Genomic DNA, 14,306 nt, shown 5'->3' with positions numbered 1-14,306 from the left:
AGCTGCAAAAAGTCAGAATTTATTGTGTTTAACACACAATCTCACTTTGTATAACACAAGTTCGGGAAATACAAGCAGAACCAATGCTATACTCTAAATAGAATTTAGAAAAATAGGGCTCTTAGAGCTATATACTGAGATACGAAGCAAATTAGCAGATTTTAATGATTCCCAGGAGCTTAGAGGGGGACACAGATCTGCACAGTTTCTCTTAAATTAGCTCATACCCTAACAGCGACTCGCTCTTATATTTGACAGACTTTTTTTTTCTAACTAAAGATACACTTTAATAGGATAATGGTGTTATGAAGAGCAGGTCTTCAGTAACAAATAATCCTGTTCACCCTGCCATATTTCTAGTTAACTGTTCTTTATAGTGCTCCTGTACTAAGAAACAATTGGGGCACTTTACACTAGATCAAAGTGTACCCTGTCAGTAAACAGATATAAGGAGAGTGGTAAGAGGGAAGCAAGAGTAACAGAATAATGAATATGCTACTTACCAGTATGCATCTGTTCTTGGCAATGTAGGGCTGCTAACATTCATATCTTAGCATTAGATCGCCGCCTAGTGTTGGGTCCGGATGATCGCACATTGTTGTCCTGGAAGAGTCTTCGAAGTATCCTGAGATAGGTGGCTCCTCCCCTGGACTACAGTGCGCATGGGCATCGGCTCCATCCCCAGATTGTTTTTCGCCATTGTGGCAGAAGATGGAGTGAAAAGTGTAAAGGATGTCCATGCTAATGAGTGAATACAATAGTATATCTGCAGCTGCGACAGGCACCGGGGAGGAGGGTGGGCGATATGAATGTTAGCAGCCCTACATGCCAAGAACAGATGCATACTGGTAAGTAGCATATTCAGTTCGAGGCATGTGGGCTGCTAAATTCATATCTTAGCATAGAATACATAGCAGTCCCTCCATCAGCGGCGGTTGCCCGTGCCAGCTGCAGAAACCTGAAAAAGTGTTTTGAGAACAGCTTGTCCTACAGCAGCTTGCTGCTTGGAATGTACATCAACACAGTAGTGTTTTGTAAAGGTATGTGGTGTAACCCACGTGGCTGCTCTACAAATATCCTCTAAAGGAATGTTCCCTAGGAAAGCCATGGATGCCCCCAATTTGCGTGTGGAGTGCGCCCTTGGGGGTATCGTTAAAGTGCGCTTGGCCTTTTGATAACATATCTGGATGCACTTAACAATCCACCTGGCTATTCCTGCTTTGGAAATAGGGTTGCCTTTGTGTTGTGGTGCGAAGGCAACAAAAAGTTGTTTTGTCTTTCTAAAGGGTTGTGTCCTGTCTATGTAGTACATCAACGCCCTCCGTACATCTAAGGTATGGAGCATTCTTTCCGCCACCGTTTGTGGGTTTTGAAAGAATGCCGGCAAGTCAATAGTTTGGTTGAGATGAAACTGTGACATTACCTTCGGAAGGAATTTGGGGTTAGTGCGTAGCACTACCCTATTTGGATGAATCTGAATGAATGGCTCTTGGATTGTGAGCGCTTGTAGCTCACTAACACGCCTCAGTGACGTAATAGCTATTAGGAAAGCTACTTTCCACGTTAGGAACTGGAGTTCACACGAGTGCAGTGGCTCAAAAGGTGGTCCCATCAGTCTGGTGAGGACCACATTGAGGTTCCACACCGGAGCCGGTGGTGTTCTTGGGGGAATGACTCGTTTCAGGCCTTCAAGAAAGGCTTTAATGGCAGGCACTCTGAAGACAGAGAGATGCTGCCTGTTCTGAAGGTAAGCCGCTATGGCGGATAGATGTATCCGAATGGAAGTGTACGCTAGATTGCACTTGTAAAGATGCAACAGATAGCAAATGATGTCAGGGATAGATGCATCTAGCGGGTTGATGTCATTGGCTGTACAGTAAATGACAAAACGCTTCCATTTCGCAGCATAGCATGCTCTGGTAGTTGGCTTCCTTGCCTCCTTGATGATGTCCATGCATTCCGGAGGTAGGTTAAGGTATCCAAACTCTAGGACTTCAGGAGCCAGATCGCCAGGTTGAGCTGTTGCGGATCTGGATGCTGAATTTCTCCATGGTTCTGCGTCAAAAGTCTGGGCGTGAGGCGCAGTCTTTGATGCGGCACCACTGAGAGTTCGAGGAACGTGGTGTACCATGCTTGGCGCGCCCACGTTGGAGCAACTAGGATGAGAGTCATCGCGTGCTGCCTTAGCTTTCTTGCCACCAGCGGTATCAGAGGGGCTGGCGGAAAAGCGTACGCAAATTTGCCTGACCAGTTCATCCATATCGCATTCCCCTGCGACTGTGGGTGAGGGAACCTGGCGGCAAAGTGTTGGCATTTTGCGTTTTCTTTTGTGGCAAACAGGTCTATCTCCGGATGACCCCACTGCTGGAAGTACGGGTGGAGGACAGATGGGTGTATCTCCCACTCGTGCATTTGATGGCTGTACCTGCTGAGCAGATCCGCCATCTGATTGTCCTTTCCCGGGAGGTGTTCTGCCATGAGGAAAATGTTCCTCTGAATGGCCCACTTCCACATGCTCTGAGCCAGATGAGACAGCTGTGGCGAGTGGGTGCCTCCCTGCTTTTGAATGTAGTACATCGCGGTCATGTTGTCCGTCCGGACTAACACTACCTTGTTGCACAGATGTACAATGAAGGACTTGATCGCCATGAAGATTGCCATCAGTTCCAGATAGTTGATGTGCATCTTCTGTTGCTGCGTCGTCCATAGTCCCTGCACTGTGTAAGTGAGCAGATGAGCTCCCCATCCCTGGAGAGACGCGTCCGTTGTCAGGATAATCTGTGGCACTGGCTCTTGGAACAGTCGGCCCTTGCAAAGGTTGTGTGGAGTCCACCAATGCAGAGAGTCGTAAGCCCGACTGGTAACCAACACTAGGTCTGTCAATTGTCCCTGAGCCTGTGTCCACTGATTTGCTAAGCACTCCTGGAGCGGGCGCATATGTAACCGTGCGTGAGGGACTATGAAGATGCAGGAGGCCATCATGCCTATCAACTGCATGAACACTCTCGCTGGAAGCGAGTGTTGTGGTCTGAACTTTTGGATTAGAGACTGCATGCTGTCTATCCTGACTTGGTTTGGTTGAGCCATGGCCGTCAGGGTATTGATTGTCGCACCTAGAAACTGCCGGACATGTGCCGGCTGAAGATGCGACTTTGGGTAGTTCAACGAGAAACCTAGATTGTGAAGGAGGTGAATGGTGGTCGACATGTCCGCGGCGCACTGTTGTTCCGACTTGGCTTGAACGAGCCAGTCGTCCAGGTAGGGGTAGACATGGATGTTCTGCCTCCTGAGGTGCGCTGCTACTGTCGCCAGACACTTGGTAAACACCCTTGGGGCTGTGGTGACTCCGAAGGGTAGGACCTTGAACTGGTAATGCTTGCCTTGAATAGTGAACCTGAGGTATTTCTTGTGGGACGGGTGTAGTGGAATGTGGAAATAAGCATCCTTGAGATCTAAGGTTGCTAAGAAGTCCCCTTGGTTCAACAAGGGAAGAATCTGTTGCAGTGTAAGCATATGGAAATGTTCTGATAGTATGTACAGGTTGAGGGGACGTAGATCTAGAATGGGTCTGAGAGATCCGTCCTTCTTTGGAATAAGGAAGTACAGGGAATATACCCCTGTGCCTTCCTCCTCCACCGGCACGAGCTCGATTGCGCCTTTTTGCAGCATCACTACTACTTCCTGCTGCAATAAGTTCAAGTGCTCTGCGGACATAGGCCTTTGCCTTGGCGGGATGTTGGGTGGAGTGGATTTCAACTCTAGGCAATAACCATACTGGACTAGTTGTCGCACCCACCTGTCTGTGGTGATGTTTCTCCAGACGGGCAGGAACTGCTGCAGTCTCCCCCCGACAGGTGTTAAGTGGTCGGGGGGCAGTGACAGAGAGTCACTGTTTGCTTGGGGTAGAGGAGCGGGAGTTGTTGTTTCCTCTGCCGCGACCTCTGTTGCTGTTATTTCTGTAACCTCCCTTGTTCTTTTTTGTGAACGAGGATTGTGCTCCACCTCTTGAGAATTGCGATTGTTGACCCATTTGTCCTCTGGTGACTCCACGTGCACCTGAGCGACGAAAATTATTGCCACGAAACTGTTGTGACTGTAGGGCCCCCATGGACTTAGCAGTTTCTGTGTCCTTTTTTATCTTTTCGAGGGTGGTGTCAACATCTGGACCAAACAGTCGATCTGGATTGACTGGCTGATTAAGGATGGTTGTCTGAATATCAGGTTTAAACCCAGATATGCGGAGCCAAGCCTGTCGTCTCAGCATGACGCTAGTGTTGATCGCCCTAGCTGCTGTGTCTGCGGCGTCAAGTGCACACTTGATGGCTGCGTTGGAGATCAATTTCCCCTCCTCTATAAGCAGTTTTGTGCCCTCTTGAAACTGTGGAGGCAGGTGTTGTACAATCTGCTCTAGGGTGTCATAATGCGCCCTATCGTAACGTGCTAAGAGTGCTTGTGTATTAGAAATACGCCAAAAGTTGGCAGCCTGTGCAGCTACTCTTTTGCCCCCTGCCTCTAGCACTTTGGACTCCTTATCCGGGGGAGGAGCTTCACCCGTTGTTTGGGAGTTGGCCCTTTTGCGGGCATTGGCGACCACCAGGGAGTCTAGCGGCAACTGTCCCCGAATGTATGCAGGGTCTGCAGGTGCTGGTCTGTACTTTTTTTCAATACGTGGATTGACCACTCTCGCCCTGGTAGGTTCTTTAAAGATGTCCGCAGCATGTTTGAGGACTCCCTTGAGCATAGGCAGTGTCTTTACAGTTCTCTCAGAGACTGAAAAGGTGTCAAAGAGAAAGTCTTCTTCAACCGGGTCAGCATGCATGTCCACATCATGATTAGCAGCTGCCCTCTCAATTAGTGCATGAAAACCTGCAGAATCCTCTGTTGGGGATGCACGTGCACTGAAAGGTTGTGGGTCTTGCCCCACACTCTGGGTGCCTTGGTCACCAATGTCATCATATGCATCTGGATGTGCATCTGGTTCATTGATGGGGAAGGTGTATTGGTCCTCTTCATTATATCCCTCACCCTCAGATTGGTCTGGTGAGGGAGTAGGGCTTCTTCTAGGAGGAGGCTGGATAGGCTCTATGAGGTTAGAAGCGTCCTGAGGAACCCTTTTCTTCTTTAGTGGGATGACATAGGAGTCCAGAGGCTCTGAAGTGATCCTCCTTTTGTATAGGGTTAATTTGCCTGTGTTGGCGTCGATGAAGTGCTCAGAATCGTCCTCTGATTCGAGTTCTCGACCTGAAGGTGCTCCTGCCGTAGAAGAATCCGACGTCTTTGGCGTCGATTTCGTGGAAAAGGCCTTCGGAGCCTCTTTCGGCGGCAGAAGGAAGAGAAGCTTACTCTTAGGCTTTGCCGGAGCGTCCTTCGGCGTCTGAGGCGACGGCAACGGAGCCGACGTAGCAGCGGCCCTGTCCCTGATTCTCTGTAGCGAAGCGGCGATGGGGGACGCTTCACTCACAGTGGCTTTTGGCGCAGACGAGGATGTCTTGACCTTCCCCTCGGATCCGACGTCACGGTGGCCTTTCTTAGGTTTGGACGCCGATGCAGTTGTCGCTGACCCAGAGTCCTTGGATCGATGCGCAGATGTGCCAGCTGTCGATCCGTGCGCCTGCGTCGGTTCCGTGTCCACTACGCGACCGACTAACGGAGTCCCAGGCGTAACCGGAGCCGTGGCGCTGGCCTTGGCGTGCTTAGACGGTGTCGCCGTGGTTGATCCGTGCCGACCACCCTTTGTAGAGGATCCCTCCTCTTGCGCCGATTTAGACCCTTTGGAATCGACCGACTTCTTCGACTTCTGCGGACCGGAGGTCGACGGACCCGATGCGGCGGCGGGTGCAGTAGTTTTCTGTGGGCCGGCCGCCATTGTAGGGACGCTCGAGTCCATAAGTTTCGGTTTCGTTTTCGGGTCGGCCATTTTAGGTGTAGTCGACACCGTAGGTTTCGGTTTCGGTTTCGATGTGGCCTGCTCAGCAAGTACGTCCGTGGCCGGGCCTGATGGCGGGGCCGTGGCTTGCGGGGCCGTGGCTTGCGGCACGGGGTCTTGGGTAAGGCCGACTGGCGATCCCGTGACCCGATTGTGATCTTCAAAACCTTCGGGGCATAGCTCGTCCCCTGAGCTATCTTCCGCGGCCCCATAAATCTCTTCGACGTCCCCTACCTCGTCGACGTATTCAAGGCCTTGACCCGCGACTCCGTCGTCGTCTACCGGATCCGCCTCGACCTCCGTTTCGGGTGGGGATATCTGGAGATGATGACCCTGTTCATCTTCTTCTTGGTCGTCGAAGATGTTTTCTGGATCCGGGGCCGCTTGTCTGGCCTCCAGGCGCACCGCGCGCCGGAGCTTAAGAGTCTTCTTAGACCGGAACTGAGCGCAAGCCTTGCACTTGCCGTCGTCATGGTCCGGTGAAAGGCATTTGTTGCAGACCGGGTGCAGGTCTATATGTGGGTACTTAGACCCACAGAGCGGACAGTACTTAAACGGACTCCGCTCCATGCTGGAAAGTTACGGTCGTGTCGCGATGAGAAGGCCTCGACGTCCGAAGAGTGAAAAACTCCGCTGAATCCGACTCCAAGAGTTGGAAGAACTCGAGACCGTGCGCAAACAATACCGACGCTATAAAATACAAGACCTTTTGGCCTTAAAAAATCAGTTTTACTCGGTTTCGACAGAGAGAAGTCGAGACCGCATCCGAACCCAATGGCGGAAAAAAACAATCTGGGGATGGAGCCGATGCCCATGCGCACTGTAGTCCAGGGGAGGAGCCACCTATCTCAGGATACTTCGAAGACTCTTCCAGGACAACAATGTGCGATCATCCGGACCCAACACTAGGCGGCGATCTAATGCTAAGATATGAATTTAGCAGCCCACATGCCTCGAACCTTTCTATTTCAGGGAATGTGTCCAAAATAAATGATCTGAGGTGCCACCTGAATGATATAAGCAAATGTTCGGTCCTTACATCTGCCAGCAATAAGTTCCAGAAAGTAGAAGCTGTTCCTGAAAAGGATTCGCTGTGGGCTTTATACCCTGAGAATTTAGTTCCTACTTCTAAGACCTTATTGACTCCCACAGATGTAGAGGAAAGTGGCAAAATTTGATGGTGTCCTCAGATGAAGAGCTTTGTAGGTTAGTTATCCAATACTAAATGTCATTTTTTTTTGTTTATTTTCTTTTTATTAAACGACACTTTTGGTACAATAGGAAGCCAAAGTAAGCCTGAAATGATTAGTGTGATATTGTCACAGGCTCCTCCCTGCTTCATCATGGAACGACGCCATCGGTGACTATGGGGACACAATCCTTTGGGCACTTTCTTCTACAAATGAATCCAAACTTCCAGAGGAAGCCATTTCTAGACTTTTGGAAGCTAGCCAGATCAGTGGAAGTTAACAAACATTACATTTATTTAAAAAAAAAAAAATCTTTAACTCTTTACCTCATGATTTTCTATTATCTTAAAACAACCGATTGCTACCGATCTTCCATACATGTATGCATCAGAGGTTCCAATTCAAGTCTATGCATTTATTCAGAGGTAATTTTGTTAACCGATGCTTCACAACTAAAATACTATTTTGTGTTACGGATGGAACTATGTGACCCTTACTTTGACAATGCTGTGTCTTTGACAGCAATCTTCGTTTTCATGAGTAATCTCCAAGATAATGAACTGTTTTGATTTATAATGGGGGATTGAGTTTTGCCTGTAACCTATTTAACTGTATCTTAAGAGGCATCTCTCTTTGCACTTTTCACAGACTGACACCAGTATTTCATGTCATTCGCAAAGGTATATGAAAAGAGAACAACTGCTATGACTAATAGAGCTTTTTCCAGAAACATTAAATATTTTTCAAACATACGAAATTTTACAGTAAAAATGCACACAACTTAGTTTCAAATGCGGTCTCTGGATTTTCTGCCTGTGTTTATAATCAGTCTCTTTAGAAACTGCTCAAGTCCACAATACCTACTTAAGGTCCCTATTTTCGGGACTTGGCCAAGATACTATCAGAAAGTTTTTCCGAAGAGGAGGTCCACTCTTAATGTGCAGAAGGTCTTTAGTCATGTATAATTGAATCATGATTAATATAATATCAATACTGGACAAATGTTCTTCCTGTACAATCACAATCATATGCCACAAGAATGAAAGCAAAAGACTTCTCAGTCTCATTCTTCCAGACCTGGTTTGAAACTCAAGTTTTACATTTATTCCCCAAATAGATGGAGCTTGTTGGGAAGTGGATGGAAGAGGCACAGATTTTAGTAACCGCATCTTATAACTGTTGTTGTTATAGTTGTGCTCAGTAGGAAAACAATCCGGTTAGAGTTTGGGTGGGAAAGTGGGGATCTGGGCTGTAGTTTGAGAGAACGCAACTTCCATTATATCACTTTATCCTCCTGCTATATAGCTATATATTCTGTGGCTCATAGGCTTACACAATGTACAGAGAGAATCCGGAAGTAGTAATTCTCCATACTTCCAACATTGTGTTAAGTAGGGCATCTCTTATTGTTTTCCTAGCACTCCTAATTTACGATGCGGCTTTCTTTAATAAACTTCATGGATTTTTCCTTATAACAGGCCTAAGAAAATTGGCTTTTGCACATGCCTGTCTTAGTGGAAAACTAGAGTTACACTTGAGAACAGACACATAACACACACTACAGCAAAAGCAGCTCATAGGACACAATGTACAAATAAATATAATAAATAAAGACAGGCAACACATACCACAATAATACGGTATAGGTATTTTTCAGCCTATTCATGCAGGCTAGGTTGTTCGACAAATATATCCTCAAGCACAGATACAAAGATATGCAATTGTGGCACAACCTAAGATTTAATCCTTATCTTACCCGTTATTGGAATCCTATTATTTTTATCCATCCCTGCAAATACAACATTATCCAAATCTTCAAGGGATGGCAAGGGGTCTATGTTGCAAAGAGTGGAGCTCTGTGGAAAAGACAAAGGTTTATAATGAGACAAGTATTCAAAGGAAAGTCTGCAATGTAGTCTGCTTTGTAACATAAGGAGCTTGCCACAATGCACTGAAGTAATGCCTTGATTATCATGAGAGGATAGGGACGTGCCCTTATTTTTATTAACCCATTTTGCCTTTACTCTTAAAAGCTTGCAACATAAACACTTACAAATTTTAATTTCCATGCACATTTGTGCTTTCACATTTGCATTCGCATAGCCAGCAAATTTAAACTGCACTGGTATTGTGAATAGAGAGTTCATCGTTCATCAGCACTTGAATATTATACATTATACAAATATACGCTCGAATAGAGCAGTTGCAACTGACAAGACACTCGCCCCCCTCTCCCTAAAACATTCGATTCCTGGGACACAGGATAGTTATTTTATTTACACACAACAACATATGGTTACACTTCTGCTTATGTAACACAAATACCACTAAATGGGAGCGGAATAGGAACATCTTTATGTCCTACCTGGGAATTTCTATGCACCACCAGCAGAATCTTCAGGCTTTTCATGTGAAGACTTCGGTCCAGCAGTTCAACAGCCTTGTCCAAGTCATCCTGTGTCATTAGCGGGATCGCCAGCTGCGAGGAGTGAACACGTTTAATACACGACCAGGTCACCACAACTGTGCCCCTAATCTTGGGTTTACACTTGAATGAAAACAGCCATACAGGATGAAATGCATAGCCAAATAGGAAGTTCAGGTTTGTGTTTCCTCCTGCATGGGATCATCAGAATCAAAAACCAACAGCACTTTCTAGTAACAGGCTTAACAACATTACATTTGTGTGTGTTTTAGCCCAAGACTTTGTGCCAACGAGCAACTGTAATGTGTGTTCATACAGGTGCATAGAGCACCACACGTGGTAACGTCACACACCGACGCGCAAACTAACTGCAGTGAACGCTGTTCTGCATTGATCACTTCTTATACTTTAATCGACCCAGATGCAGCACGGACACTCCCCTGCACATATACTGCAGATTTTTGACATCAATAGTTCTACAATTGTAAGGTTTTTTAAGGTTGGTATTTTCAAAAAATCTTGATAGAGATTAAGGGGACGAAAGTAGAGGACACAAAGCAAGTCATTATTAAATTGTCTGCACGATATGTAGAATAGTTATATTAAGGAGGTGGGGGGGAGCTAACTGCGGTTAGAAGAGTGGTAGGGACTGTAGGTCATGGATTTTATTTAATCTTTGTGGGAGCACGTTCTTTATAGATCTCCTGTGTATTGTCTCTCCAGACACAGCAGTTAATTTCGTGTTGGAGAGGGTACTTTATCAGGAGTCCGTTCTGAAATTAATGTCACAAATGTGGTACTTTTATTTTACTTCACCAGAGGCAGAAAGTGACTCTGGGAACTTAAAATATATTCTCCCTAGATGGCTGCGGAGATGTAGTTTTATTCTACTGGGCCGACTTGCCAACACTGGCATCTAAGGAGATTCAAGAAACTGGATCAATATTTTTTTATCTAATCGTTCTCAAAATGTTATATTCAGATCTTTCAGTCAAAAAATCCTGGGCTTTGTCCGCAAGTTCTGCAGGGCTCGACTTTAAGGCCAACACTTTTTAACATATACACAGTCCTCCATTGTAAAACTGGTTCAATCTGCTAGTAATTAAATAGCTTCATACGCCCACTGGCGTATGACAATTTCATCTTCTGTCTCTCAGCAGTTGCAGTGTTGGTGTTCACTCGCTGTGAAGTGTGAGGACTGCATATATCATCACTTTGTGCAGACATTAGGCCATGCTCGAGAGGTTCGACCTTCATGAGGTAACGTAAAAAAACATTTCCCTTGTTTGCCATTCCTCAAAATCCACAAATATCTTTTCATAATTATTTCTCTCTATGTAATCCTAATCCGTATCTAAATCATGATTTTATTTGGTTACTGTATCGGGCCGGTATTATCCTCCACAGTGGAGCAATTTTTAAAATCTGGGTCCAAGTCCATCATTTGCTCTGGACAAACCAAATAGGGTTTATGATTGACACTTTCTTTTATTTATTTTTCTTCAAAAATGACATATAGATTTTGCTGTATATTCCTAAAATGTGTTTAATAGGTACTCTATGGTTCATATGTAGTTTAATTCCATTACAGATTTTCTGCATTTAATAACACTTTTAAAAAAAAGACACAATTGATCTTGTAAAACATGATAACCAACAAAATTGATGTTCTGCTCTGAAAATATCCCCGGAAAATTCTGACACAGACAAAATGTATGTCAACGATTCAATGCCAGAATGAATGGACCACATGCACCTGAACGTAGGATGATCAAACAGTACCACTGCTGGACACAGCTGCATCATCATTCCCCATAAACTTTGTAGTATATGTTTTACTAAAATCCCTGCTATTAATTGCCCACTTCATATGTGTTCCAAATGCATTCCTCACATTTTAAAATTGAGATACTATACGACTGATTCAAATAAGTTAAATAATATAGCATTCCTTTTCTTCTGGCACAATATACTTTATAAACGGAGTGTTAAACTATTACTACATAGGGACCATTACTGGCAAACTTCCTAGAAGTTCTTAATTCGATAATAGAACACAACTGCCAGATCTCTAAATTACGCATGTAAACCAAAAAATGTATATATAATTAATTGGGGGTATGTGAAATTCTCGCAATTTGCTTTTGCGTAATTATGCAAATTACACAAATTTTCGCAAAGGGTGAATGCAAACAAAAGCATTGCAAACAGCCACTCGCATTGTGTGTGTTTGTAGTAATTGTTTACACTAAACTGTACCATCAGCTGTAAATTTCGGAGAACAATTATGTGAAGTGGCATAATTTCCGGAATTTGGTCTGACAAGCATAACACAAAATTCCTCAAGTTCCAAGCATAATTTAAACTTCACCCAAGCCTATTCTAACTGTATACATTTTATAGAAACTGTCCCTATCCCATTTAGCATAAAGAACTCCAGTCTCATGATCAACTTATCACCATCCAGTAAATTACTGTCAAGAAACTTAATGAAAAGAAAATTTACTGAGAATACCGATCAATTTGGTTCTGTATAAAACAGTTTTTTTTTTTTAACACTGGAATGTTGGGAGCACCTATGAAGACAAAAGAGTGCTCCAGGCAACTAATGGTTGGTAAAAGTCCGGAGCTCCGACATTCCAATGTTTGTCCTTCATGTGAACAAAGGCCGCCTGGAGCCCGAGGGGATGGGCTAACTGAAGCCTTTGTTTTACATTCTGCCATCTGGTGGCGGAATGTTCTAATAGACTTATAGCCCACCGTATCAAGGCTATACCGGCCATTAAATGCCCTCTCCCGTGTTAAAGGCCCTTGCCATCAGCTCGTGTCTTCATCGCTGGAGCGGGCCTTTAGTGGATAGTATAGCTCACTACGGCAGGCTATAATAGGCTATGGTGAGGAAATGTACTAAATTGTGACAGTAGCAATAAATGGAAGGATTTCCTCCTTAGCGGTAATAAATCAAGTACTTATGTCTCTGAAGTAACTGTGATTTCTGCTGATCTGATAGGAAAGAGGGGTTAGAAGAAGGGTACAAAAGGACCTAAACTGGGTGGGCGCATTTGGTAGCTAGCAAATACCAAAACAGGTTCCCAAAGTCCTAAAAAGAGTCTTTAAGTGCTGTGAAATATTTCGAAGGTGAACAGAATCACATAATAACAAATCTAAATTTCCAAACTCCATGTGATATTACTAACCAAACAAACTAGGACCTGTTAAGATCTCAATGGCCTGCAGAATATTGTACATTATAAAATTAAGTATCAATTATCATTTTTGCTAAAATATTTTAAGTGAGATGAGCTGAAACAAGTGCACCAATGTGGGGTAAGCAATAGTTTTAATAATGTCAGCATATTCAATTAATAACAAGTTTTGCTCCCCCTCCTCAGAACTGGCCTTGATTAAGTATGAAAAACTCCGAGTTTAAAAGGCCACTTTGGAAATATTGACAAAGTACTGCTGCTGTTATTATAACATATATAATTTATAAAGGCTGATCATATACCCAAAACAGAGATCAGATCTTCAGCGACTGAGAATTCTAGCAAATACATCTGAAACATCTACATATGTTCAGCAGCATAGCGAGGAAGTTTTCTGCAAGATATAATGAACCCCCTCAAAAAGCTTGTTTTGCTAAATTTTTATAGCCAGCATTTAGTAAATGACAAAATGAGAGTTGATAAAGGTGGCACCCACGCCTTGTACCTCTGTGTGTTATCTGCACAATTTGCAACCTACTGAATACAAACATAGCGTATCAGCTCAAATATAGGGACTTCACTCACATCACAACCTTAGTTTAACAACTAAATGCTGCATAACAGTCCAGAGGGAGTCTCACCAGGCCTTCTCCGAATATACAAAATATTCATGAGAAATGGTTGACATAAGAAGAGCTAGTCACTCACTCCATATAATTTCTCATTCTATTCTCAACCTTAAGGTTATCTTTACACACGGTGCAATCTCCTCAAAATTATGTATGAGGGCAACCTTGCATGCCAGGATAGAATTCAGATCAACAATTAAAGGAATATATTTTTTACCCAACCATCCATAAATCCTCTCCACAGAAAGCATCAGAAATAAAGCTCGACCTACCATGCCCACGTGGCTTCTTAATGCTGATATCATTTCAAACTCAAATTTGGCCTGAGATATATCTAGTGGACAGCATCACGCCCATACGTTCTGCTAAACAGCAATCTCTCAATATTCGACATTTTTTTCTAGTCAATTCTTACACACCTACACCCAATTTAAGATCTATAGGAGCTCACTTGGTTACGGTGCCGAGATTTCAAAAAGTCAGGATGGGGGCACGATCCTTTTGATATCTTGCAGCCAAAAGATGGAAACCTTGCCAGTGACTCGCCAAACCATGTGAAAGTACCTCCTGCAAGGAATTTCATCTTTGAAAAAAGAACACCCAGCTGCAGATCTAGGTTCCGATTTCCTTAGCCCAAGCACAGACTCTCTTTTTCACCTTTCTAGAGTTCTAGATCCTAGTGCGGGGACACAGCGGCGGTGAAACCAAGCGCTTTACAAAATGGAAGAAATAAAATATAAATATAAATTCTCACACTTCAAGACACCAAAATGCAAGTTGAAATCCTCTAAATACTAATGATACACAGACATCATAAGCAAAGGGAAGGGCAGTCTAGCATAAAGTAGTCCCCTGGAATAATAAAACGCATCTAAATAGGTTTTTAGCTACAAAATAAACTAATTATATGCACTTAAAAAAATAATTTCA

The 14,306-nt window shown here is 44.2% G+C and overlaps 1 protein-coding gene across 1 annotated transcript in view; it reads right to left on the bottom strand.

The window, feature by feature from the left end:
* MAP3K2 (mitogen-activated protein kinase kinase kinase 2) overlaps nt 1–14,306 on the bottom strand; it is a 404,520-nt gene that overhangs the window by 241,760 nt on the left and 148,454 nt on the right. The window contains exons 6-7 of the mRNA XM_078679280.1: nt 9,482–9,595; nt 8,873–8,972 (exon numbers count right to left, since the gene is read on the bottom strand). Coding sequence (XP_078535406.1) covers nt 8,873–8,972; nt 9,482–9,595 — 214 coding nt within the window. The remainder of the gene's footprint in view (nt 1–8,872; nt 8,973–9,481; nt 9,596–14,306) is intronic.

This window comes from Lissotriton helveticus, chromosome 3_1, assembly GCF_964261635.1.
Source record: "Lissotriton helveticus chromosome 3_1, aLisHel1.1, whole genome shotgun sequence".
NCBI classification, from domain to species: domain Eukaryota; kingdom Metazoa; phylum Chordata; class Amphibia; order Caudata; family Salamandridae; genus Lissotriton; species Lissotriton helveticus.
Note: the sequence above shows the minus strand (reverse complement) of the source record. Positions and strands in the feature narration are given on the sequence as shown.